The 19,323-nt window shown below is 41.1% G+C and overlaps 2 protein-coding genes across 9 annotated transcripts in view; one reads left to right on the top strand and one right to left on the bottom strand.

Moving 5' to 3' along the window:
- LOC119549040 (kazrin) overlaps positions 1-19,323 on the bottom strand; it is a 46,819-nt gene that overhangs the window by 9,442 nt on the left and 18,054 nt on the right. For 5 of the 8 annotated variants that reach the window (XM_037856735.1, XM_037856733.1, XM_037856728.1 and 2 more), the window contains 4 exons: positions 6,392-6,453; positions 5,484-5,805; positions 4,103-4,697; positions 1,269-1,493 (listed from right to left, as the gene is read on the bottom strand). In XM_037856735.1, the coding sequence (XP_037712663.1) occupies positions 1,269-1,493; positions 4,103-4,697; positions 5,484-5,597 (934 nt within the window). In that variant the 5' untranslated portion in view covers positions 5,598-5,805; positions 6,392-6,453. Of the gene's footprint in view, positions 1-1,268; positions 1,494-4,102; positions 4,698-5,483; positions 5,806-6,391; positions 6,454-13,789; positions 14,085-19,323 lie in introns of those variants that run through there. The other 3 variants (XM_037856730.1, XM_037856731.1, XM_037856732.1) reach the window with 3 other exon arrangements.
- LOC119549042 lies at positions 8,407-8,997 on the top strand. Its single transcript, XM_037856736.1, has one exon. It carries the CDS (start codon positions 8,478-8,480, stop codon positions 8,958-8,960), a length of 483 nt encoding a protein of 160 aa, XP_037712664.1. The 5' UTR covers positions 8,407-8,477; the 3' UTR covers positions 8,961-8,997.

Genomic DNA, 19,323 nt, shown 5'->3' with positions numbered 1-19,323 from the left:
GTTAGCCTTTGATCAGGAGTTATTAGCTTCAGCTACCAAGCTGCGGAAAAGCGGTGATCGTAGCAGGAATGCAAGCCAGGAATTCAAGCTTATATTTTCTATTAGTCTAAAAAATTTAATTTTCCCAATAGGGTTAGATATATTAGAGCAGACCCTTTTTGTAGTTGCAATAAGAAATACATTTCTTGGTAAGAAATTCTACATAGCATATATGACATATATAGTCCTTATTTGTAGTTGGAATGGAAAAAAGATTTGTTGGTAAAAATTCTATTTAGCATACATGTCGTATGAATTCTATATAGCATACATGTCGTGCAATGCGCAACGCCTTACCATAAAAAAAAATTAGTTTTCGAATTAATGTAATCTTTAATCTTTTATCAAAACAGTGAAAATAAGGTTTGATTTTTGAGGACCCATCTAAGGTATTTAAATATATATAAACGGCCATATTAGTTTGGTCCACACACTATATGATGGCTTAAAGCTTATTATTGTCGTGAATATACTTCAATTCTGTTGTAATATTATATAATAATATTTTCTTCAAAACTCATTAAATCTTAGTACTATACAATTCTATTCAATTCTTGTGGGTACCAAAATTTTGATATAAAATAAATTTAACTAAGGTGATGTGATACTTAAATTTAAGTTGTATTGGATTCTGAAACGTTTATCAAAGTTCTTGACGCTACCCAGATTGTGAAGTTCTGGGTCCCTTGCCACTTGTGCAGCAACGACTGGCTTGCATGCCTGCTCATCGATATTCTACTCATAATTAGCATTAATGTCGTCCTCTAGCCACCCACTACCACTTCCGATTCCCAGGAATTTTTTACACATTTTCCCCGCCCAGTTACTTTGGCAAAGAAACCAGAAAGGAACCAAAGAAACTTAGGAACTGATGGAAACTAAGGCGCACCAGCTGGCATTTAATATGCAAAATGAGAACTCAGGGCTGAAAACAGAAAGCACATTGAAAGTTTTGCAGGCGAACCAAAATCCAGTGCAATTATAAGTTAACCAGGCCAGAGCAATGAATCGGCAGGCCCTAAGCGGATGAATGGGGATCAAGTGCAACTACTTTGTGGGTGAACTGCATGCATATATAGTACATCTATATGGGAATATAAAACTTGGTTTGGGGATGCGGGCTAAGTGTGATTGCTGCTGCTTCAATTAAAAATACAGAGCGGAAATTGAGATGAAAGCGAAAAGAGGGGGGTGGGGGTTGGGAACAGCACATAGATTGATCGACTTACCTGGGCGGGGAGGAGCGTTGGCGGAATGCAGGTGATGGAACCTTGACTCGTCGTTGCGATTGCCATCGCAGGACTCGAGGAGGAGCAAGGCCGCCGAGGCGGCGGATGTGGGGGAGTGCGGGGCCCCCAGGGCCACCGATGGGCTCAGACCCGGATTTACATTCAGTTTCGGTTTCGAGGGCGGCTCCTGATCCGGCTCCGATAGGTTGGCATTTCGTTTGTCGACTGGATGGGGCATTGTTCAGATACAGATACATAGATATAGAGGGTTTTTTGGGGGCTAGGCTGACAGGTGGATGGGGGGTTCGGGGTTCGGGGTAGGCAAACAACATATTCGGGTTGACCCAATAAGTAGTTCCAAATAAAACAAATAAACAGCAATGGCAAACAACGACCACAACAGCAATAGCAAGTTTAAGAACAATGATGATAATGGTAATGGGGCTGTTGGATATGCGTGAGTGGTTCAATACTTCGCACCGACTGATGTATATATATAGGTATATGGTGTATAATCCAACCAGGTGTGGGGAAATTAGGGGGGCGTGCAGGACTCGAAATTAGATTTTCTCTCACCGAAAACGGACAAATAGGATTGAAATGTAAATAAACAACAATTATTGCAGTCGAACATGGAAATGAATTAATATTGATTTTCGGAACATTAATCTAAATGCAAACGAGTCAACGAGAAATGGCGAAAACAATGAGTTCGTAGGAATGCATTTACGATATGAACAATTTGGCTGTCTATTTATTCCCATAGCATCAATCCACAGGCCCAGGTCACCGGTTCATCCATGTGAATGACTGATGATGAGCCTAAATTGATTGCGCACACACATACCCAAATATAATCGCTATTCACAGACACTGAAAAATTTCCCCCGTGGATGGATGGCATTTTTTCCATCCTTTTCCATACTTTTTCCAGCTTTTTTACTTATTGATTGTCAACATGGATTTATTTTATGGCCAAGGATTTAAATTAAAATTTAATTAGCATTTAATGCGACGCATGAAATCATTAGTAAGGGCAACAAAAAATGCATATTTGAATTGAGGTCAAAACGAAATGAATGGTCGGGATTGTTTACCAAATAAACACAGCCAAATTGAAGAGTTTACTTTTATTCAGGTCCTAAAATTCAAGTGGCCGAATCACCGTCCGTTTAATATTCAACGTTTAAGTTTTGCAAGCCCAGCTCGACCGCAACCACTTTGCCATCCACCGACTTTTTCACCTTTCCTGGGATGACCCCCGCCCATCTGCTTCGTTGACTTTCCAACTGCAGCACTCAAAGTGATGGGTCGAAGGACCCTGGTTTGGGGCAGATAGTGCTTGCAGTTCCAATGGACGGACAGACGGACGGACGAGGGCCATTACCATCCATTTGTCAGATTTTTGAAGTGTACATCACTCTGCCATTCTGATATAATCCGATGCGTTGGCCAACCCAAAAGACTGCCAGCAAAAAAGGCACTCTGCACACATCTCATACCAGGCATCGCTCCTTATCCTCATCCTGTGGGTTTTTCATGACGCCGCCCTGTTGTTTTGTCCAGTTTAATCTTGTGGCTCTTAACTTCTGGTTGCCACTAGAAACCTGCCATATCTCCCCTGCCCCCAAACAACATTCAATTTTGTAACCCCTTTGTGTGCCGTCAAATACTTAAACAATTAAATTAAAACAGCACCATTCTGCTTCAATATTTCACGCAGCTGGGAGAAGGAATTAAATCAGCATACAGCACACAGGTTGAAAGGATTCAATCAGGGAAGCTGATTTAATTCCTCTCTGGCCGGTTCCCATTTGCCATTTCCACAGTGGCCAGCATTTGCTCATTCATGCCGCAAAGATCCTGCCCCCCTTGCTCCATACCCCTCCCCCTTTCCTTTGCCCGCAGCAATCTGCTGATTGCAACTCCCCCTGCTTCATGGCGTTTACACATTACAAATGCATTTGCATACACCGGGAGAAAAACATAGTCCAAAATCGAGCATCAATCATGGGATTTCATGGGTGCATGTATAAGCACCCAGTAAATCACCAACATGTGAGTGAAAAGAAAACAAAACAAATTATGAATAGTTGTATTAAACTAAACATGGGCGTTAATTCACTGGGCGTTATTGCATGCACCCTCCTCTATATGTGAATTCGAATATTTATGGTAAAAATTTTGATAGAAGATGGAAAACTATTGAAAGCAAACAAATAAATGTAAATTGGTGTCTTTAATTGAATTGTAAAATATAAATTCTTAATATTGATGATGATGATGATAAGTGAAATTGTTAGCAAAAACCATTTAATTTTAAATTTAAGATAAATGTATCCAAAAGTCAAGGTTATACAAACTGATTTTTAAACTTATCAATTGATAACCAACGTAAAATTTCTTTCAAAGTTAAAGAATGAATAGATTTTTAATATATTTAATTCCAATTAAAGAGCGAAGGGTTTTTAGTTAAATCACTTTTTAAACTTACAGCAGGGAAAATTCTATAAGACGCCTTTGTGAAAAAATGATGAATATTAATGTTATAAATAACTATCTCAAGTTAAGATAGGTATAATTTTTTTTTGCAAATCAATAATAGGGTTTGAAAATTTTTTAATAAAAACACGGACTGTTTATAATAAAAGCACTTAAGATTCATTTCAGGAATAACCATCTCAAAATAAGGTAAGGATATCTCCCATGCCCTCCGTTTCTTTGTTTGTTTGTTGTTAAATATTGTTTTTCCCGTGTACACAATTCCCCTTTCACATACAGATGCCCCCTTTCTCCATTCCCCCTCCCCCACTCCCCATTCCCCTCACACTTACCGGCGTTGAGTGTACTGCCGCTGGAGGGGGCGTTGTGGGCTGGGCCGGCTGCCTGGGCCAAGTGACCTGCGGCAATTAAATTCGAGTTATTCGCATGGATCATGGCGTTGCCGGAGTTGCAAGTGCTGCTGCTGTTGATGTTGCTGTTGCAGTGGCTGCTGCCGGTGCCATTCGGCAATTGCTGCTGCTGCTGGTGGGGCACTCCCGCTGCCGGGGGCAAGGTGTCCCCCTTGCCGGGATACGAGGGACTCCTGTGCTGGAGGTGCTGCAACTGCTGGCTATCAGCGGTCATGGGTGGGGTGAGCGTCTGGTTGCTGCCATTCGAACTGGACGGCGAGGAGCTGCTGTCGTTGCTGGGCGTGAGGTCTCGCTTGGAGGTCAGCACCAGAGGCGCCGGCTTGGCTGGGGCTCCTCCGCCCCCCGATCCCGATCCTGCGACTCCTGTTGCTCCTGCTCCTGCGACCCCCGAGGATGTCGAAGCCGTCACCGAGCTGTCCAGCGATAACAGCGGTCTTATGGGCTTGTTGTTGTTCACGGAAGCCGATTTCTCCTTCAGACCCGTCGTCACCGAAGTGTCCAGGGATTTGGCGATTTTCTGCAAAGGTTTAAATGCATTGAAGCTTTACTTAAGTCATTCGGAAATTAAGTTAAACACTTAGGAGAGAATCTTAGAAAAAGGAGAAATATCGTGTGTCCATGCCAAGCCCACTTTGCTAAATACTTTCTAAATTTATAAATACATTTCAGAGTTTTAAAGCCTAAAGATATAGTTTCTTATTTCAGCCAATTATTGTTTTATTTCATCTAGGTCTTAGGATTTTATCTGTGGAAGCGTTAGAACTTATAGTCTAGCTCTTTGATATTTATCCTGAATGATAACTATAACTTAAAGATTTAAATTCATTAAAGTATTAACAGTTCTTAGCTCTTTTATCAAATAATAATTCTTGCAAAATCAGGAAACCGAAATGCTTAGATATAATAAGCCTAGCAGTAGCAAAACTCAGATAGCAAGGGGTGAATAGCAAAAGAGAGATACATATGTACAGCCCAAAGATGTCAATTAGTCAATGAGGAGAATGCAGAATGGGTAATTTTATCGAGATTTCAGTTTGTTTTTGCTCGAGAGCAGTGGAGCAAGATGAAGCGGTGCGCCAAAAAAGTGGGAAGTGGAGTGTGGTGAGGTGGGTCAATGGGGCCTTTGCGGCCCTGGGGCATGCAATCTGTTCGCAAGCAATGAATGAGGCCCAATTAGGTTAAACATCAAGTGAGTTTTCGTTTTTATTGGTGGTGCGGATGGTTGGGGCTCGAAAGAGTATCTGGGAAGGCTGACAGAGGACGGGGACGGGGGGCGGGGGTGGTGCATACGGATTGTACTTACGGATTCACCCAGCTTGTGCAGCGAGGCATTTATGCGGTCCGGGTTGCGCGGCGGCGGCTCTGGTGGCTCGGAGGCTGCCATCGTGGGTCCGGCAGCTAGACCGTTGATTTGCATGCTAACCACCACCAACGCGGGCACCTATCGCACACACACTGACGCACCACTCTGGCTAACACACACACGCGCACACACACACTGGCCCACCGACCGAAAAGGGGCGTGCGAGTGGGCGGGAAGGACGTTGCTGTGCTCTCCCTTCTTAGTGCTTCAACTGCCACCAATCTGAACTAATCGACGCTCAAACATTCTGACTTATGTAGCACTACACAGAGAAAAGAATATAACAAAATTAGTTTAAGTTCGTTGAAGTTTATTGGATCTTGGAACGCTTTTAAGCCAACTCGACACAAAAAACCCAAAAAATCACACCTTAAACGGTGAAGAATGGTGTCTAAAAGTATGCAACATAAAAAGAACGTATTTTTTCAGAACAAAAGCATCGAACTTTCGTACTTAAAATATAAAAATATGTTTACAACAAAAATATAAATATAATATACTTAATAAATATACCATAATATCATTTTCAATACCAAAACTAAGGGAACTTTTTACTTGTTGCATACTTTTAAACACCTTTTAAATGATTTAAGCTTCTTAGTCATTCCTCAGGCTCCCAAATATGAGATGTCTCTAAGGTTAGTTATAAATTGTTGTTAAGTTGACTGCAAAACACTAAAAACTTCACCAACTCCTTGCCATACTGTGATTTTTAAATTAATGCTCTCTTATTTTCAACTTTTTAACTTTGCATACTGATAGTAAATTCTGGATAAAGATTTATACGTAACCCCCAAAGAACTCTCTGTGCTAAGCCCTAGAAACGTGGAGATCGGGTGAATACGTACGCTAAGCTGGCTTTCCCTCTGAGTTCCTCGCGCTTCAAACTCCCATTCAATTACGAGTTGTCCTGTAAATAAACAGAAAAGGAGAATTTTTAGTCGGTGCCCTTTGGATATGCAACGATTTTTTTTCTGTAGCCCAACTAATTTGGGTCTATCCACGAAATGGTCATAAAAACTGAGAGCGTTGGGTTTGAATCCCTGGCGGGCTTAGTTGTTTGCATGTAGGCCAACGCCAGCCATAAACCTCCATTAGAACTTGTTTTTCTTTTTCCTTTTTTTTGTGCCCGTTGCATGTCAACGCTCAGTTCGCAGTTTGCACTTCGCAGTTCTCCTGCTGCAGTTGTCTGTTCAGCCAGCTGTTCCTAAGGCAAAAGTTAAATTACAGCTCGCAACTCGGAGTCTCTGTGGGGCGGAGTGACAGCTGTTAACTGGGCTTGAAGCATGTGACACCGGGCCCAAAACCACCCCATAAGGTGCTCGTAACTTTAACTGTTTGGAAACCAAAGGTGACATGACATGCACTTTTCCATTTGACCAAAAACAAAGTCATCACATGCAGTTTCGAAATCGTAAGGAAAATAAAAGGCAAAGTACACTGGGGGTAAGTAAATGGTGCAATGGTACACCACAGAAACCACAGGAGTTTTAAAATTATTTATAAAAGTATGCTGTGAATAATAAAAACCCACTTTCAACAGTTATCCATCAGATTTTTCGTTAAAAAAAGAAGTCCATTAGCAAATATTCATAAAGCCCCTCTTTTTTTTAGCCATATTTATAACTCTACCAGCTTGAACCCCCAAAAACCAGCCCTATGCCACGCAAATACTTTAAGTTTAATCCGCTTTAAGACCAACTACAACAAAGGATGACCAGGTAAATATGTTGCGGTCATGTTTTGGCTTCATGTTTTTTTTCTTACAATCTCGCCCGGAAACCCATGATCCGAATGGATGCTTGGGGTCGAGCGATAGAGCACCTATGTGTGTACACACTGTACATATATGCCCGGCTTTGGCCAACAGAAGCGACCGACCCCATGCTTAAAGCCGATTCCAAAGCACCTTGACGACGAAACCACAAACATTTATATTAAAGCAACAGAGTCAGGTGGTGAAATAAAGGGGCGCTGCCAGGTGGTTTGGGGGCGTGGCAGCCACACCAATGCGGTGTGGGCCACACTAGCAGCACAAACTTTAATCATAATAATAACAAGCAACTTTTGCGTTACATCCGTGCCACGAGCACAGATGAAGTTTGGTGGGGTTGCGCTGTTGTTGGCCGACTGAATGGGTATTTATGTTCCACACAGACACGGACAGGCCGCAGATAGATGAGGTCCTCTTAACTACCGAATATACTGCTAGCATGCCTTTTAAGTTGTCTGTTTTAATATGAACCTCGGTACTTTCCTGAATTGGAAACTATTGCTGCGAACTTTCGCGATTTCCTAATTTTAATGCAGGATTATTCAAAAAGCGAGGTAATATTTAATGGCATCGAGTAAAAAGTTCCTTTAAGTATGCTAGTATATAATTTTATCTTGTAAGTCTACTTATAGCCTGTACTGCACTATATGCGATACGTTGTTCAGTGATTTCAAGCAGGTAGAGATTTAAGTACCCCTTCCTTATAAAAAGCAATTGATTGATGGAAAAATCCGCATAATCTAACTGATAATTTTAGTGGAAGCTGTAGAATATTATCGTCCAATCGTCAATCGCTTTTACTCTGATAAGGGATGGCATTAAGAAAAAGGATTTGCGAAGATTTATATTACTTATATATGGTGTATACTTTATAGGTTGGGAAAGATCTCCTTCACTGCGTTACAAACTGCTAAGCAAAATTATAATACCTCCTGCATGGGTATACATATATTTTTGAGCTTTTAAGTATTTAAACTGTTAAATATTACCATATATTTATTTGTACAGTGCAAAGCACTTATTGGTCTCTACTTTTAAGTCCCTAGTTGAAATTACAATTGCCAAATCAACAATATTTTTTTAAACTTAGTAAACACTGGTTTTTTGACCCTTCAACTTTTGGGCCTGGTAAAAAATTAATCGATAGACTTTTCCAAATTATGAGCAATCCCATTGACTCGCTTGGGGCCGGCCAATCGGCGTTTTATGTGCACCTCGAGGATCCTGTGAGGAATGATCCACCCAGCGGTCTGCACCGGAAGTACCGTCCTTCCCCGCCACGCCCCCAGGAGCAGCGCTTGGGGGCGGCGGAGAAGCGGCGCAGTTGGCTGGGTGAGCAGAAGGTGGAGCAGTTGTCTGTTCGATTGGCGCGAGTGGCGCTGATCACCGATCGCCACCAACGGCAGGCCACCCAAAGTTGGCAGGAGGCCCAGGATCGTATCACTCGCGACATGGACGAACATGTAAGGAAGCGGACGATGGCGATCTCAAAACGACTGAGGAACCTCAACGATCATAACCAGAAGGTACAGGTACGCAAGGATGAGGTCAAGCAGGAGAAGCTGCTCAGGAAGCTGAATCACCTGTACGAGGCCAAGAACGCCAGCACTATTTCGCAGTTTTGGGGCAAAATTCACAAATGAAATGCAATAAAATTACTAAGATTGGAAAAACTAACTAACTAAGGTAAAATATTTTAAAGGCTGTCCATTTTTCTAATCGTTCGATTTAAGAGTACTATAACAATATGAATATATGCATTTTAATATCTTTAAATAAGTGAAGTGTATTAACCCTTAGCTTGTCTTCATTTTGTTTGAGTATGAGGGCACTTTTCAACTCTATTATAAATTTTTCATTTCCATATGCTTCAGACATTTGCCTTTGTGTAGGGAAGACACCATTTTCCGCTTAGAAAGTTTTGCCTGTCGCAACGCTTCTCAAACTTCCACTTTTCTCCGAAGTCTGCCTTCGACATAGTTTCGCTGTGGAAAATCGCTTGTCAACTTTCGAACCTTACCGCCCGTACTGCGTTTTTATAACTTAACTTTTGGGGGCTTTAAGTTTGACCAGGTTGTCCGGCAATTTGCATTGCAATGAAAGCAGAAAGTTGAGCACCTAAAATTAGTTACAATTTGTGTCGAAGCTGAGCAAATTAGCCGCCGCCCAGGGGACTCGTCAAGTGGAAAGTGGGTGGGCCCTTTGAAAGCATTTTCGTAGAGTTTCCTGGTTTCTCAACTTCCTATTCCTAACTCAAAGCCAGCTACCGATTATGTGCACTCAACTGCAAGTCAGCAGACGAATGTTTGGCTACACACATATCACGAGTCAAAGGAGCGTGTTGCTGTTGGCCAACTAAGTGCTTTCCCTTTGTCCAGGAGCATCTTGCTCCCAACTCCCAACTCCCCCCAGTTTTTAGCCATCTACGAGTTAAGGCTAAGCACTTGACCTGTTTTCGCCCAACTGATTTGATTTGTGGCCTGCTGGTGACGCTGCTTATGCAGTTGCCTTCGCATTCAATTAAACTCTAGGGCTTTCAATGTGTGTCCTAAGCCATACAGTCATGCCAAGTTGGATGAGGGCGTGTGATTGCCCTGAGAAGTATGCTTCATAAATTGGTTTTTATTAGGGTCCCATGTGAGCGTTTGTGGCTTACGCTCTCCAAATATTAGGCAAAATATTTGGAATTTATTGCTCCAATAGTTTTGATACAATAAATATATTTATCAATTTTTTATTCGATACACCGGAGCCTGAGACTCGATTCAAATTAAAATAAATCAAGAACTTGAGCAGGGAAGTATTTAAATGAATTTGCCAAGCAACTGGCATATTGATTGAAAATTGGCATTCGAAATGCATGCAAATTAATGCAGTATTTGTGCTGAGCAAAATAATTCGAACAGACTTGATTACACTAACCACAGAACACCGAGCCCCGCCCCCAAATGGGCCATAATGTCAAAAGGGGCGCCACAACTCGGTGACAATTGACATTGGCATTGGACAGTGGCGAGCGGGGAAAATTCAATGAAAATTAATAAGTTGAATTAACAGATTCACGCCGCGGGCAGTCGTCGAAATCAAATACGCCGCACACGCCAAGAGGAATTTAATGGCTCACTGGCCAGTCAAATGAGATGACTGACTGGTCGTCCTGGCCATCCTGACAGCGGTCATTAAGGTCCTGGCCATTTGAGCCGGGCACGGACGCCTTCCGCTTGCCACCGTTCAATTGGATTACCAGCAAGCTAACACTTTATTTCCGAAAGGCTAACTTCATTTGCCTCTGCGTATCCAACGGTGTGACTCATGGCCATGGTGATTCATAAAGAGAAAAGTTTTCTCAGAAAACAGCAATCTGATGGTATGATTTATTTTTTAAACCATTTAAAAAAATCTGAAAGGCCTTTCCTTAAAAAAAACCTACTGAGAGATCTATACCGAAAACTAAACACATAAGGACATATTTTATATTTCGATGGTACATTTATAATGTTTCATTTTTTTATACTTGAAAATTTTTCCTATCGAATAAAAAAGGAGACAGCAATATGCAAAACTCTTCGAAAGATATCAATGTGATACGACCGTATCTAGATAGATTTGATACAGAACTTTATTAAAATGGTCATCATATTTTATCAATTTTGTTCACTGATTAAGCACATTTATTTATATTAGGTTATTATCTTATTTTTTGTATGGAACCTCTCAACTCTGTTCATATACAATTCAATTTAAATGAATATACATATCACATATTGTCATACCCGTCAGTTGTAGAGTAAGCAGTGTGATACGTCCACTATAACGCTTATAACGCTTAAACCTGTCTACCGCCCACATTTTCTAAAAATTTTGTATTCTGTTCTGATTATCAATATTCATCTGCATGCAAAATTTTGTTTAAATCGGACCAGTCTTTAAAAAGTTATAGGGTAATAAAATGTGCAATCTAAGAAACAGCCGATTTGTTGCATGCTTATCCCCATCTCCCTCGCACCCCATTTAGCTGAACAAGGGGTATCTAATAGTTGAGGCAGTCTTCTATAGAGTTCATTCTTGTTTTAATTTTGCATCATTATAATCTTTTGAAAACGTTTGTTCGATCATTTTTTCTACCATGTTCTAAAACGGTTCCATTCTCAAGACATGAACTCATACAGTGCGTTGGCCCCTTTGCCCTAGCTTTAAACCCTCATTTCCTGCATGACACGACGGGTTTGCCTCTTTTCTCGGCCCGAAAACTTCGATGGGGCGAGGAGAGTGTGTGTGAGCAACGCAAATTACAATTTGTGCAAGGGCCGCTCCTCCAGAAAAGGGTAGCCACACAGACCACCTCCGCCCCCTCATTTTGTTTGCCAAGCGATTTCGCTGCAATCTACAGTGCCAGCACTTCCCTTCTGTTTCAGCCACAAAACTGACAGCAATCAGCTTTGCTGTGGATAAAGTTTTATGCCGAGAAACTCATTTAGTTTGCAATTAATTAGTGGCAGCCGGCAGAGCGCAGTTGAATTTGTGTTTTTAATTTGGCTAAATAGATGCAGCTACCGCCAGGCGATGCAGATCGTGTTTAACATTGCGAATGGGGCGTGTAGTTCCGGCTGAGTTTTTCGCTAGGCGTGAAATGTAAATGCTTGACCCAATTGGCAGGGGGGTCACAAGAGATGGAAATGCGAAAAAAACAACCGAGAGCCGACAACAAAATCATTTAAAATGTTTTTCAGCAGCATGGGGGGCGCCTGTAAAACTTTTTCTCGGGGGGCTTTCGGCGAAGACAACTTGAACACAATTTGATAACCTACATTTGGGGGTCTTGGCAACATTAAAAATTTACACATGACGGGGTGGCTGAGCAGGAGGTGGCCTTACTCGCAGTGCAAAAGTGGAACGGAGTGTTTCCTCAGCGTCCTTGAGCTCTTGTTTTTATTTGGTATTAAGAGCATGTCAAGTGAGTCTGGCTAAAAGAGAGGCTGAGGCAGGCCAGCTAAGTGAGTTTTCGTTGTTTTTCCTTGTGGCAGGAAGCGGATGCGTGTGTGTGTGTGTTTTGGCAAGGATGGGAAAATGGGGGGGGGGGGGGGGAAGAAAGTCTCCGGAGGTGGGTAGCAAAAGTCTTTAAGTCTTTTGCCTTAATAGCTTTCAGTTTGCGACTTTCCTGGTCACAACCCGGCCTTATTTTCTCTCTTTACCCCTTCTTTTGGCCCAAAAGCCCGCCTTTTCCACCCCCCTCTCATGTGTGCCATGAGTTATTGTCGTGCGATTTATTACGCGACGCACTGTGGGTAGCCTTTGGGGGGTCCACATGGCGTATGCGTAACGTATAGTCTTGGTAAAAACTCACGTAATGTGCAACATCTACCCCCCGCGGCTTGTTGCCATATCCTTTTGATTTATTCAGCCAGGTGGCATGCTTTTGACCCATATGGCTTTGATTTCTTGAAAAATGCAGGAGCCAACCGCAATCACTGATATTTAAGCAGTGCCTTTTTAACTTGAAAATTGTATATAAATAATTATTTTTCATCAGTTCTGGAACTTAAGTTAACAATTTTTATATTATCATTTGTAGCGTATTGTATTGCTTAAAAAATGGGCCTTTTTTACTTGAAAATGGTATATAAATTATTATTTTTCAACAGTTTTGGAAACTAAATCACAGTGTTGTACTGTATTTCTTTAAAAAAGCCTTTCCGTTTTTATTTGAAAATAGTATATATTTTGTTATATTTCACCAGTTACGGAATCTACATCTAAAATTCTCAATTATTATTGGTTTTGGATTTTATTTCTTTATTAAAAATGTTTCGTATTCCTTTTAATGATATATTGTCTTGTAGTAAACTAAATAAAAGAACCCGAGAATTAAGCTATTTCTTAATCTATTTAAAAAACCCATTTTATGCTGAAATACACCCTGATATTCTGACATACAAATTTAAACCTACATATCTTTATTGTGATTATATTATTAAAAAATTTTTATTTAATTAATATCTTTTAAAAGAAATCCTTTATTATTCTCGAAGTTTCTCTCTGTGCAGCTAAATGACGGTCGTGTCTGGCGGCAATTAATGGTGTTGTCATTAGTGAAAACACCACTCGGAATTTAATAAAGATTTGCACAGGCGCAAATCGGTTTTAAAATATGTGCAAGCACTTTGATTATTCATTCACAAAACCCAAGGGGTCCCAAATTCCCAGTGAGATAGTGCGTAATTCGTGACTGACACAGATTTTTCCCTATTCGCTGTCCCATTGAATTTTTCTTTATTTTTGCGCACACAAGGAGCAGCATAAAAATGCCAAAAAATTTCCCACTTTCACGCACACTCGCACAAATATTGACCGAATTTCACTGGCGGTGGTTTTTCCCCCCGGAAAATTCAATTGTTTTCCCCCCTTTTGGTGATGTTGTTTTCCTTTTTTCGGGCGATACTGTGTCTTTGCTGTTTGTTTTGGGAAAATTTACCTTGGATTTGGACTGGAAAAACAAGCAGGGCACAGCACGTGGCCAAGTTGGAGTCAATGTCGGTTTTTCTTATTTAAAAAAAAAATCTCTCTGGCTTTCTAATTTGTTGGACACGCTTTGGTCGAAAGTTTTTTGGCCAAGCTCTTGTTGATTTTATTGACACACACCCACACACACAAGCGCCCACGCACACACTCTCAGATGAGAGAGAGAGATGGAGATGGATGGATGAACAGAGAGGATCCGAGGGATATTAGGCGATAATTCCGGCGCTTGGAACGTCTCACTTGGCGAATTTCTCGAACGGCACTGAGCTCGAGTCCTTGGCATTTGGCTAAAGAGTCCTTTTTGGCGGCGTCCCTGTGACGTCACAGAAAGCTCGACAAACAAAAAAGAAACGAGACGGTGGGACAGGATAATAGAGCGCTTCTGCGCAATGCGAAAAGCTCGCAGACACTGGAGAAATTACCACGGAAAACCCTCGAAAACCCGACCTAGCCTTGGACAAGTGTTTGTTTACGTTTTCCTAGCGAACATCCCGCATAAGCATCCTTGCGAATCCTTGTTGCTCCGCTCCCAAAAACGAAGGTCAAAGCCTTAGTTGGCCCAGCGAATTTACGAAATTGCAACGACACCCACCTTGCCATTCCACCTCCGCATTTCAATTAATCAGCAAAATAAATCGCCCTCCGCTCCAGGAACCACAAAACATTTTCCCCACAATTTCACTTGGCTAAAACAATTTTCAGACTTTGTTCTTAAGCCACAAAGAGAGATTTTCCTCTAATGAAATAGCTGAAGCCCAGCAATTGCAGTGGTAACCAATGTTTACGAAAAGTCAAATGCCAATTATTTCAAAACATGAGAAAGCCCAAAAGCAATAAAGTTTGGGTTGTGGGGAAAAATTCAGACATTGAGGTTGGAAATGACAAATGCAGTCTGCATAGTTTTCCTTTATGTTGTAATTCAAGCCGACTGTACATTGTGCAGCGCAAAAATGACAAAGGCATTGCAAGTATCTGAAAATTGCATACAAAGCTAAATATGATCCTGGCGGAATATGTTATTGTAAGAGATTCAATGAACATGTCTGGGGACAATAGGAACATTTTCGTGCAATACAATCGCATTGAAAAATGCATTCAAATTGATATTTCTGTGTTATTTTAGTTTCATGCAAGCTGGAAAAAGGTTAACATAGGTTGGACTTTTATTTTAATTTAACACAGTTCTCTTAAGTTTGCTTCTAAAACTTTTAATTTGGTTCAAATTGTTATAACGATTTTAATTTGGTATTACCTTTAAACCTTTAGTTCATCATTTTATAGCTCAGCCATTACCCGAATCTTATTTATCTTAAATAACTTTTCTCCCAAATAAAAAAGAAATAAAGCTAAAAATACTTGCTCACAAAGGGGAAATTGGTATTTTCGAAATATGCTAACATGCAGATACACATATGTATCTACAGTTTTAATCAAAGACTTACATCCAACTTTGAGAATAAACTAAGAGTGATTTTTATTTATTTCTGCTTGTGGTTATTTCATGGCAGCCTTATTAAGTTCGAAACAAGTTCATAGTGCTTGAGTTGAAATCTTATAGTTACTATATTTACTATGTTTTTATTTCATGAGGGATGTTTGTGCAGTAAGTGAAATTGCTTATACCTTGTGCGAATTTATCTTTCATCGCACCGCAGTTTCCAATAAGTGGTTGATATTTGAAAATCCAGTTTTTACAGCTCTGAATGTAAACGTTCCTGTTTAATTATTTCCTTTGGGCTGCAAAGTTACAAAAACCCATATCCGCACAGTGCCACTATGTTCGAAAGCCAGTGCAATTCAAATGGCGAGTTCAAAGGAGATTTCAATTGCCATATCGGCTTGCAGGGGTGGAGTGATCCGAATGAGAGCCATTGCAGCGCATTATCCTCCACACAGGACTTGAACATAGTAAATCCCCTTACCGCCCGTAATATAGTTACCCAGCAGAGTGTCATTCATAAATACGAGTGGCAGACGTGACTAGCCGCCGCCACGTAGAGGGCTTTGCACCTGACAGAATCGTTCCGATATATCCCACTGCCCCCTGCAAACACCCCCAACCCAATGGACATGGCAACTGTTTGTATTTATTGTGACTGACAATCATTGTAGTTTCCATCTGTCTGCCTGCGGAAATGTGAAGTGCTGCCATGAGATAGCCGCCGTCGTCTGATGCTAATAAAATGTTATCAAATGAATGTCAAGCGGCTGCTGGGCCTATCCTGCCGCTGCCTTTTCTGGCTTATCCTGACAGACGCCATCGGTGCCGGGATATATGCATAGTACTATCTGATATCCCGAACAATGGGCTCAGCACACGCACATCGATTGCGGGGGAGGTCGTTCAACTCAGCGCCATAGGCCTAGGGCATAAAGGGCCAAGACAGAGGACTTCCCGTCGCGTGGGAAGGGGGGACGAGACAGCTGGAGCACCACTATCTGCCACAGGTGACGCGTGAAAAATTCCTCCAGTCATGGAATCCATCGAAGGAAGCGCGACTGCCTTGCAATTTTTCGCTTTGTCGTAACTCAACTGCCATTGACAGCCAAGTGTCCCACTGACAGTCGCCGCCCACTCTTTCCATACACCCATCTACCCGTTTTCCCATTTCCCCCGACCCATTTTATCATCCTGCCGCCTGCAGAGTTCCGGAAAATCAACGACGACGACCTCAACCTTAAGAAATGAGCGATTGTGTTGCAGAGAAAGAAGGAAAATAAGATATTATCGCGATAGAGTACTCTTAAGAACTCGAAATTAAAGTGTTATACAGATCGGATTTTGATTATCATCTATTAAGTGGTGTTTTGGAGGAGAGGAAGGAAGAAGAATAATTATGTGATATATCATAAAATTCATTTTCTAGAAAAAAACCACCTTTGAGTTTACGTTGTATAATAATGTCTGCTCAGTTAAAATATCATCATTATTCAAGAGAGTACTATCTCAATTCAATGTTTTAAAATAAGTCACCCCTTTAGTTAATGAGCAATAAATTATATACATATATGCATATGGGTGTGCCACAGACATTATTATGGTTTTTTACATAACTTGAATGTGAACAGTCGACTTTTCAAATAAATTCAGAGTACTTCTGATTTTAAAATACGTTGTTGCAAGCTTTTAGACACCTTAAATTGCATGAAACGTGATATTGAAGAAAACCTAAAGATTTGTGTAGCCCCCCGGATAGTAAAAACAAAGGTTTAACAAAATGTTATTTTAATTGAAGTTTGTATAACCCTTATAGGAACAATGAGAATTTTATTAATGTATTACAATACTTTAACGTTACCAAATTCACCTACTTCTACAGAAAACATTTTTTAAGGGGATGTTTTTAATGCAGTCCCTGCGTACTTGCTTTCCAAAACCGTGTTCACCCTATATATTATCTCCCAGTGTATTGTACTTCCCGTCGCGCTTAACGTGGGCAGCCGTTTTGTCAAGACAACCAATTGTGGGCACGGCATAGCCTTTGTCGCTCCCTGACATCCACTCCATCCTCACCTCAGAGGGGGCGACAAAGCGAGTGGTTCTGGGAAGAAATGGAGTTGCGGTCTTGTGGAGAATGGGGATGTTTATCAATGCCCTGCGCTTATCGCCGACAGCCGCAGCAGTCAGACAAGTGGAAAACTATACACGCCCAGAAAACAAGGAAAAGTAAGTGGACAAAAAAAAATAACAGACGGATGCGTTGGCTTGACAACTTATTTCAACATCTTGCTGTAGTAGCTGTTCGTTGTGCGCTTCCTATTTTCATTTATCGCAATAAACTTTTCCGCAGATGGCACTGCAAAAAAGTTAACAGAAGGAAAATAGCAGGAGGTGGTTGTGCCGTCGCCAAAGTTTTCCCAATATACTTTGATGCCTTTGTTGGGGCTCGGCCTTTTGTGTGTGTGTGTGGATATGAGCAAATATCTTATGGCAAAATATTTGCGTACATTTTCTGCTTATGTCTGGTTATTGAATTCGAAGGGAGTTCGGGGTGGGGCAGATGAAAAATGCAAAATTGAAAATGACAAGCCAGCTGCACTCGTAAGATACTAAGCTGATTTGGGTCCATAGAAACCACTCGAACTAAATCGGCTTACAGATGCATTGATTACCTCAATTAAGATCCCAGCCAGGGGCCAGTAATGAATTGAATTAGTATGTAAATTTCCCGAGATAAAGTGGGTGTGCTAGGGGCAGCAAATTTCCCAAGGAGTGTGCTTTACACTATTTCCTCTATCTGTCTCATCCTTTTTCTGTTTCCGGATGTTGCTAAACGGTTTATCGCACTTGCCCCTGGAAGCGGATGAGGAGGAGTCTGGAGCGGAAACGGGGATACATTATTAATGTCAGACGAAGCCAATGCGGCGTATGCGCATTTTTTATATTTTTTTATTTCGTTTTATTCCCCCGGTTTTATTACGGTCCTGCCCCAAGGCAACGACACATTTCTGCCAAATGTTTCTCCATTTATCCCTTTGGACCTCCCATCCTCGGTTTGTTTCGAACCCAAAAAGGGGGGTTTCCCCGTTTGTCGAAGTATGGGCCGTCCGGGTTTTATGGCAAGTTGCGAGTCCTGCGTCCTCAGCATCGCTTAATAAGTTTTTATTGCCCAAACTCACGCCAAGTGGGTGGCAGATGAACGTGTCCCAGCAGCGGTCGACCAGATAATCAGCGCCAGTTTCAATTTCAATTTCGGATTGCCACCTGGCCACGCCCACCAATTAGCACAGGCGAATTTCTTCAATTCTCGTTGGGTTTTTTGGTTGTTTTTGTTTTACATTGCAGTCAATTTGCGTGCGGAAACCGCGTGAAAATCCCTTAAGCTACTAATTTGATTTGTTAATTAACTACTGTGTGGATCTCATTACTGTCACAAGGAAATATAACATGACTTAGAGAGCCTTAGACGAGTTTGAAAACCAATTTATCTACCTATTTTTACTCATAAAATAATTTCTTAGAAATTTTTCTATATTTTTAGGTCGCAAAATAATTCATATTTTGATATTTTATTTTCACAAGTTGTTATCCTCTCGGAATTGATTTTTTGTTTGTGTAATACCCAACATGGTCTCAAATCAACTGGAATATCGTAAGCAAGCCACCTTCTTTTTGCAAATTCCTTCTTTTTTATTCATGTCAGAGTATTTCGCTCATATTCGAATTTTTATGGCAAAGGGACGTGCTCCCTTGAACAGTTTACGTATGAGTTGGCACGGCCATCGATAAATCTTCATGGGAAGTAAAGAAAAATATAATAAAAAAAAAAAAAGAAAACAAGTTAAGCTACTTTTGTCATACTAGTCGAGGCAGGCCAAATAACTTGCAGAGGGAAAAGGGAAGTTGGAAAAACACGGTTCGATGGAGAAAACAAAATACAGAGAGATCAAGATGGAAAAACTAGTTGGGTGATGGAGCATTTCAATGATGTTAAGTTGATGCTCCGGGGAATTTTCTCTTTTAATTGGAGTCTAGTGCGGCAAACA

This window comes from Drosophila subpulchrella, chromosome 2R (assembly GCF_014743375.2).
Source record: "Drosophila subpulchrella strain 33 F10 #4 breed RU33 chromosome 2R, RU_Dsub_v1.1 Primary Assembly, whole genome shotgun sequence".
Classification (NCBI taxonomy): Eukaryota; Metazoa; Arthropoda; class Insecta; order Diptera; family Drosophilidae; genus Drosophila; species Drosophila subpulchrella.
The sequence above is the reverse complement of the archived record's forward strand: the minus strand, read 5'-3'. Positions and strand labels throughout refer to the sequence as shown.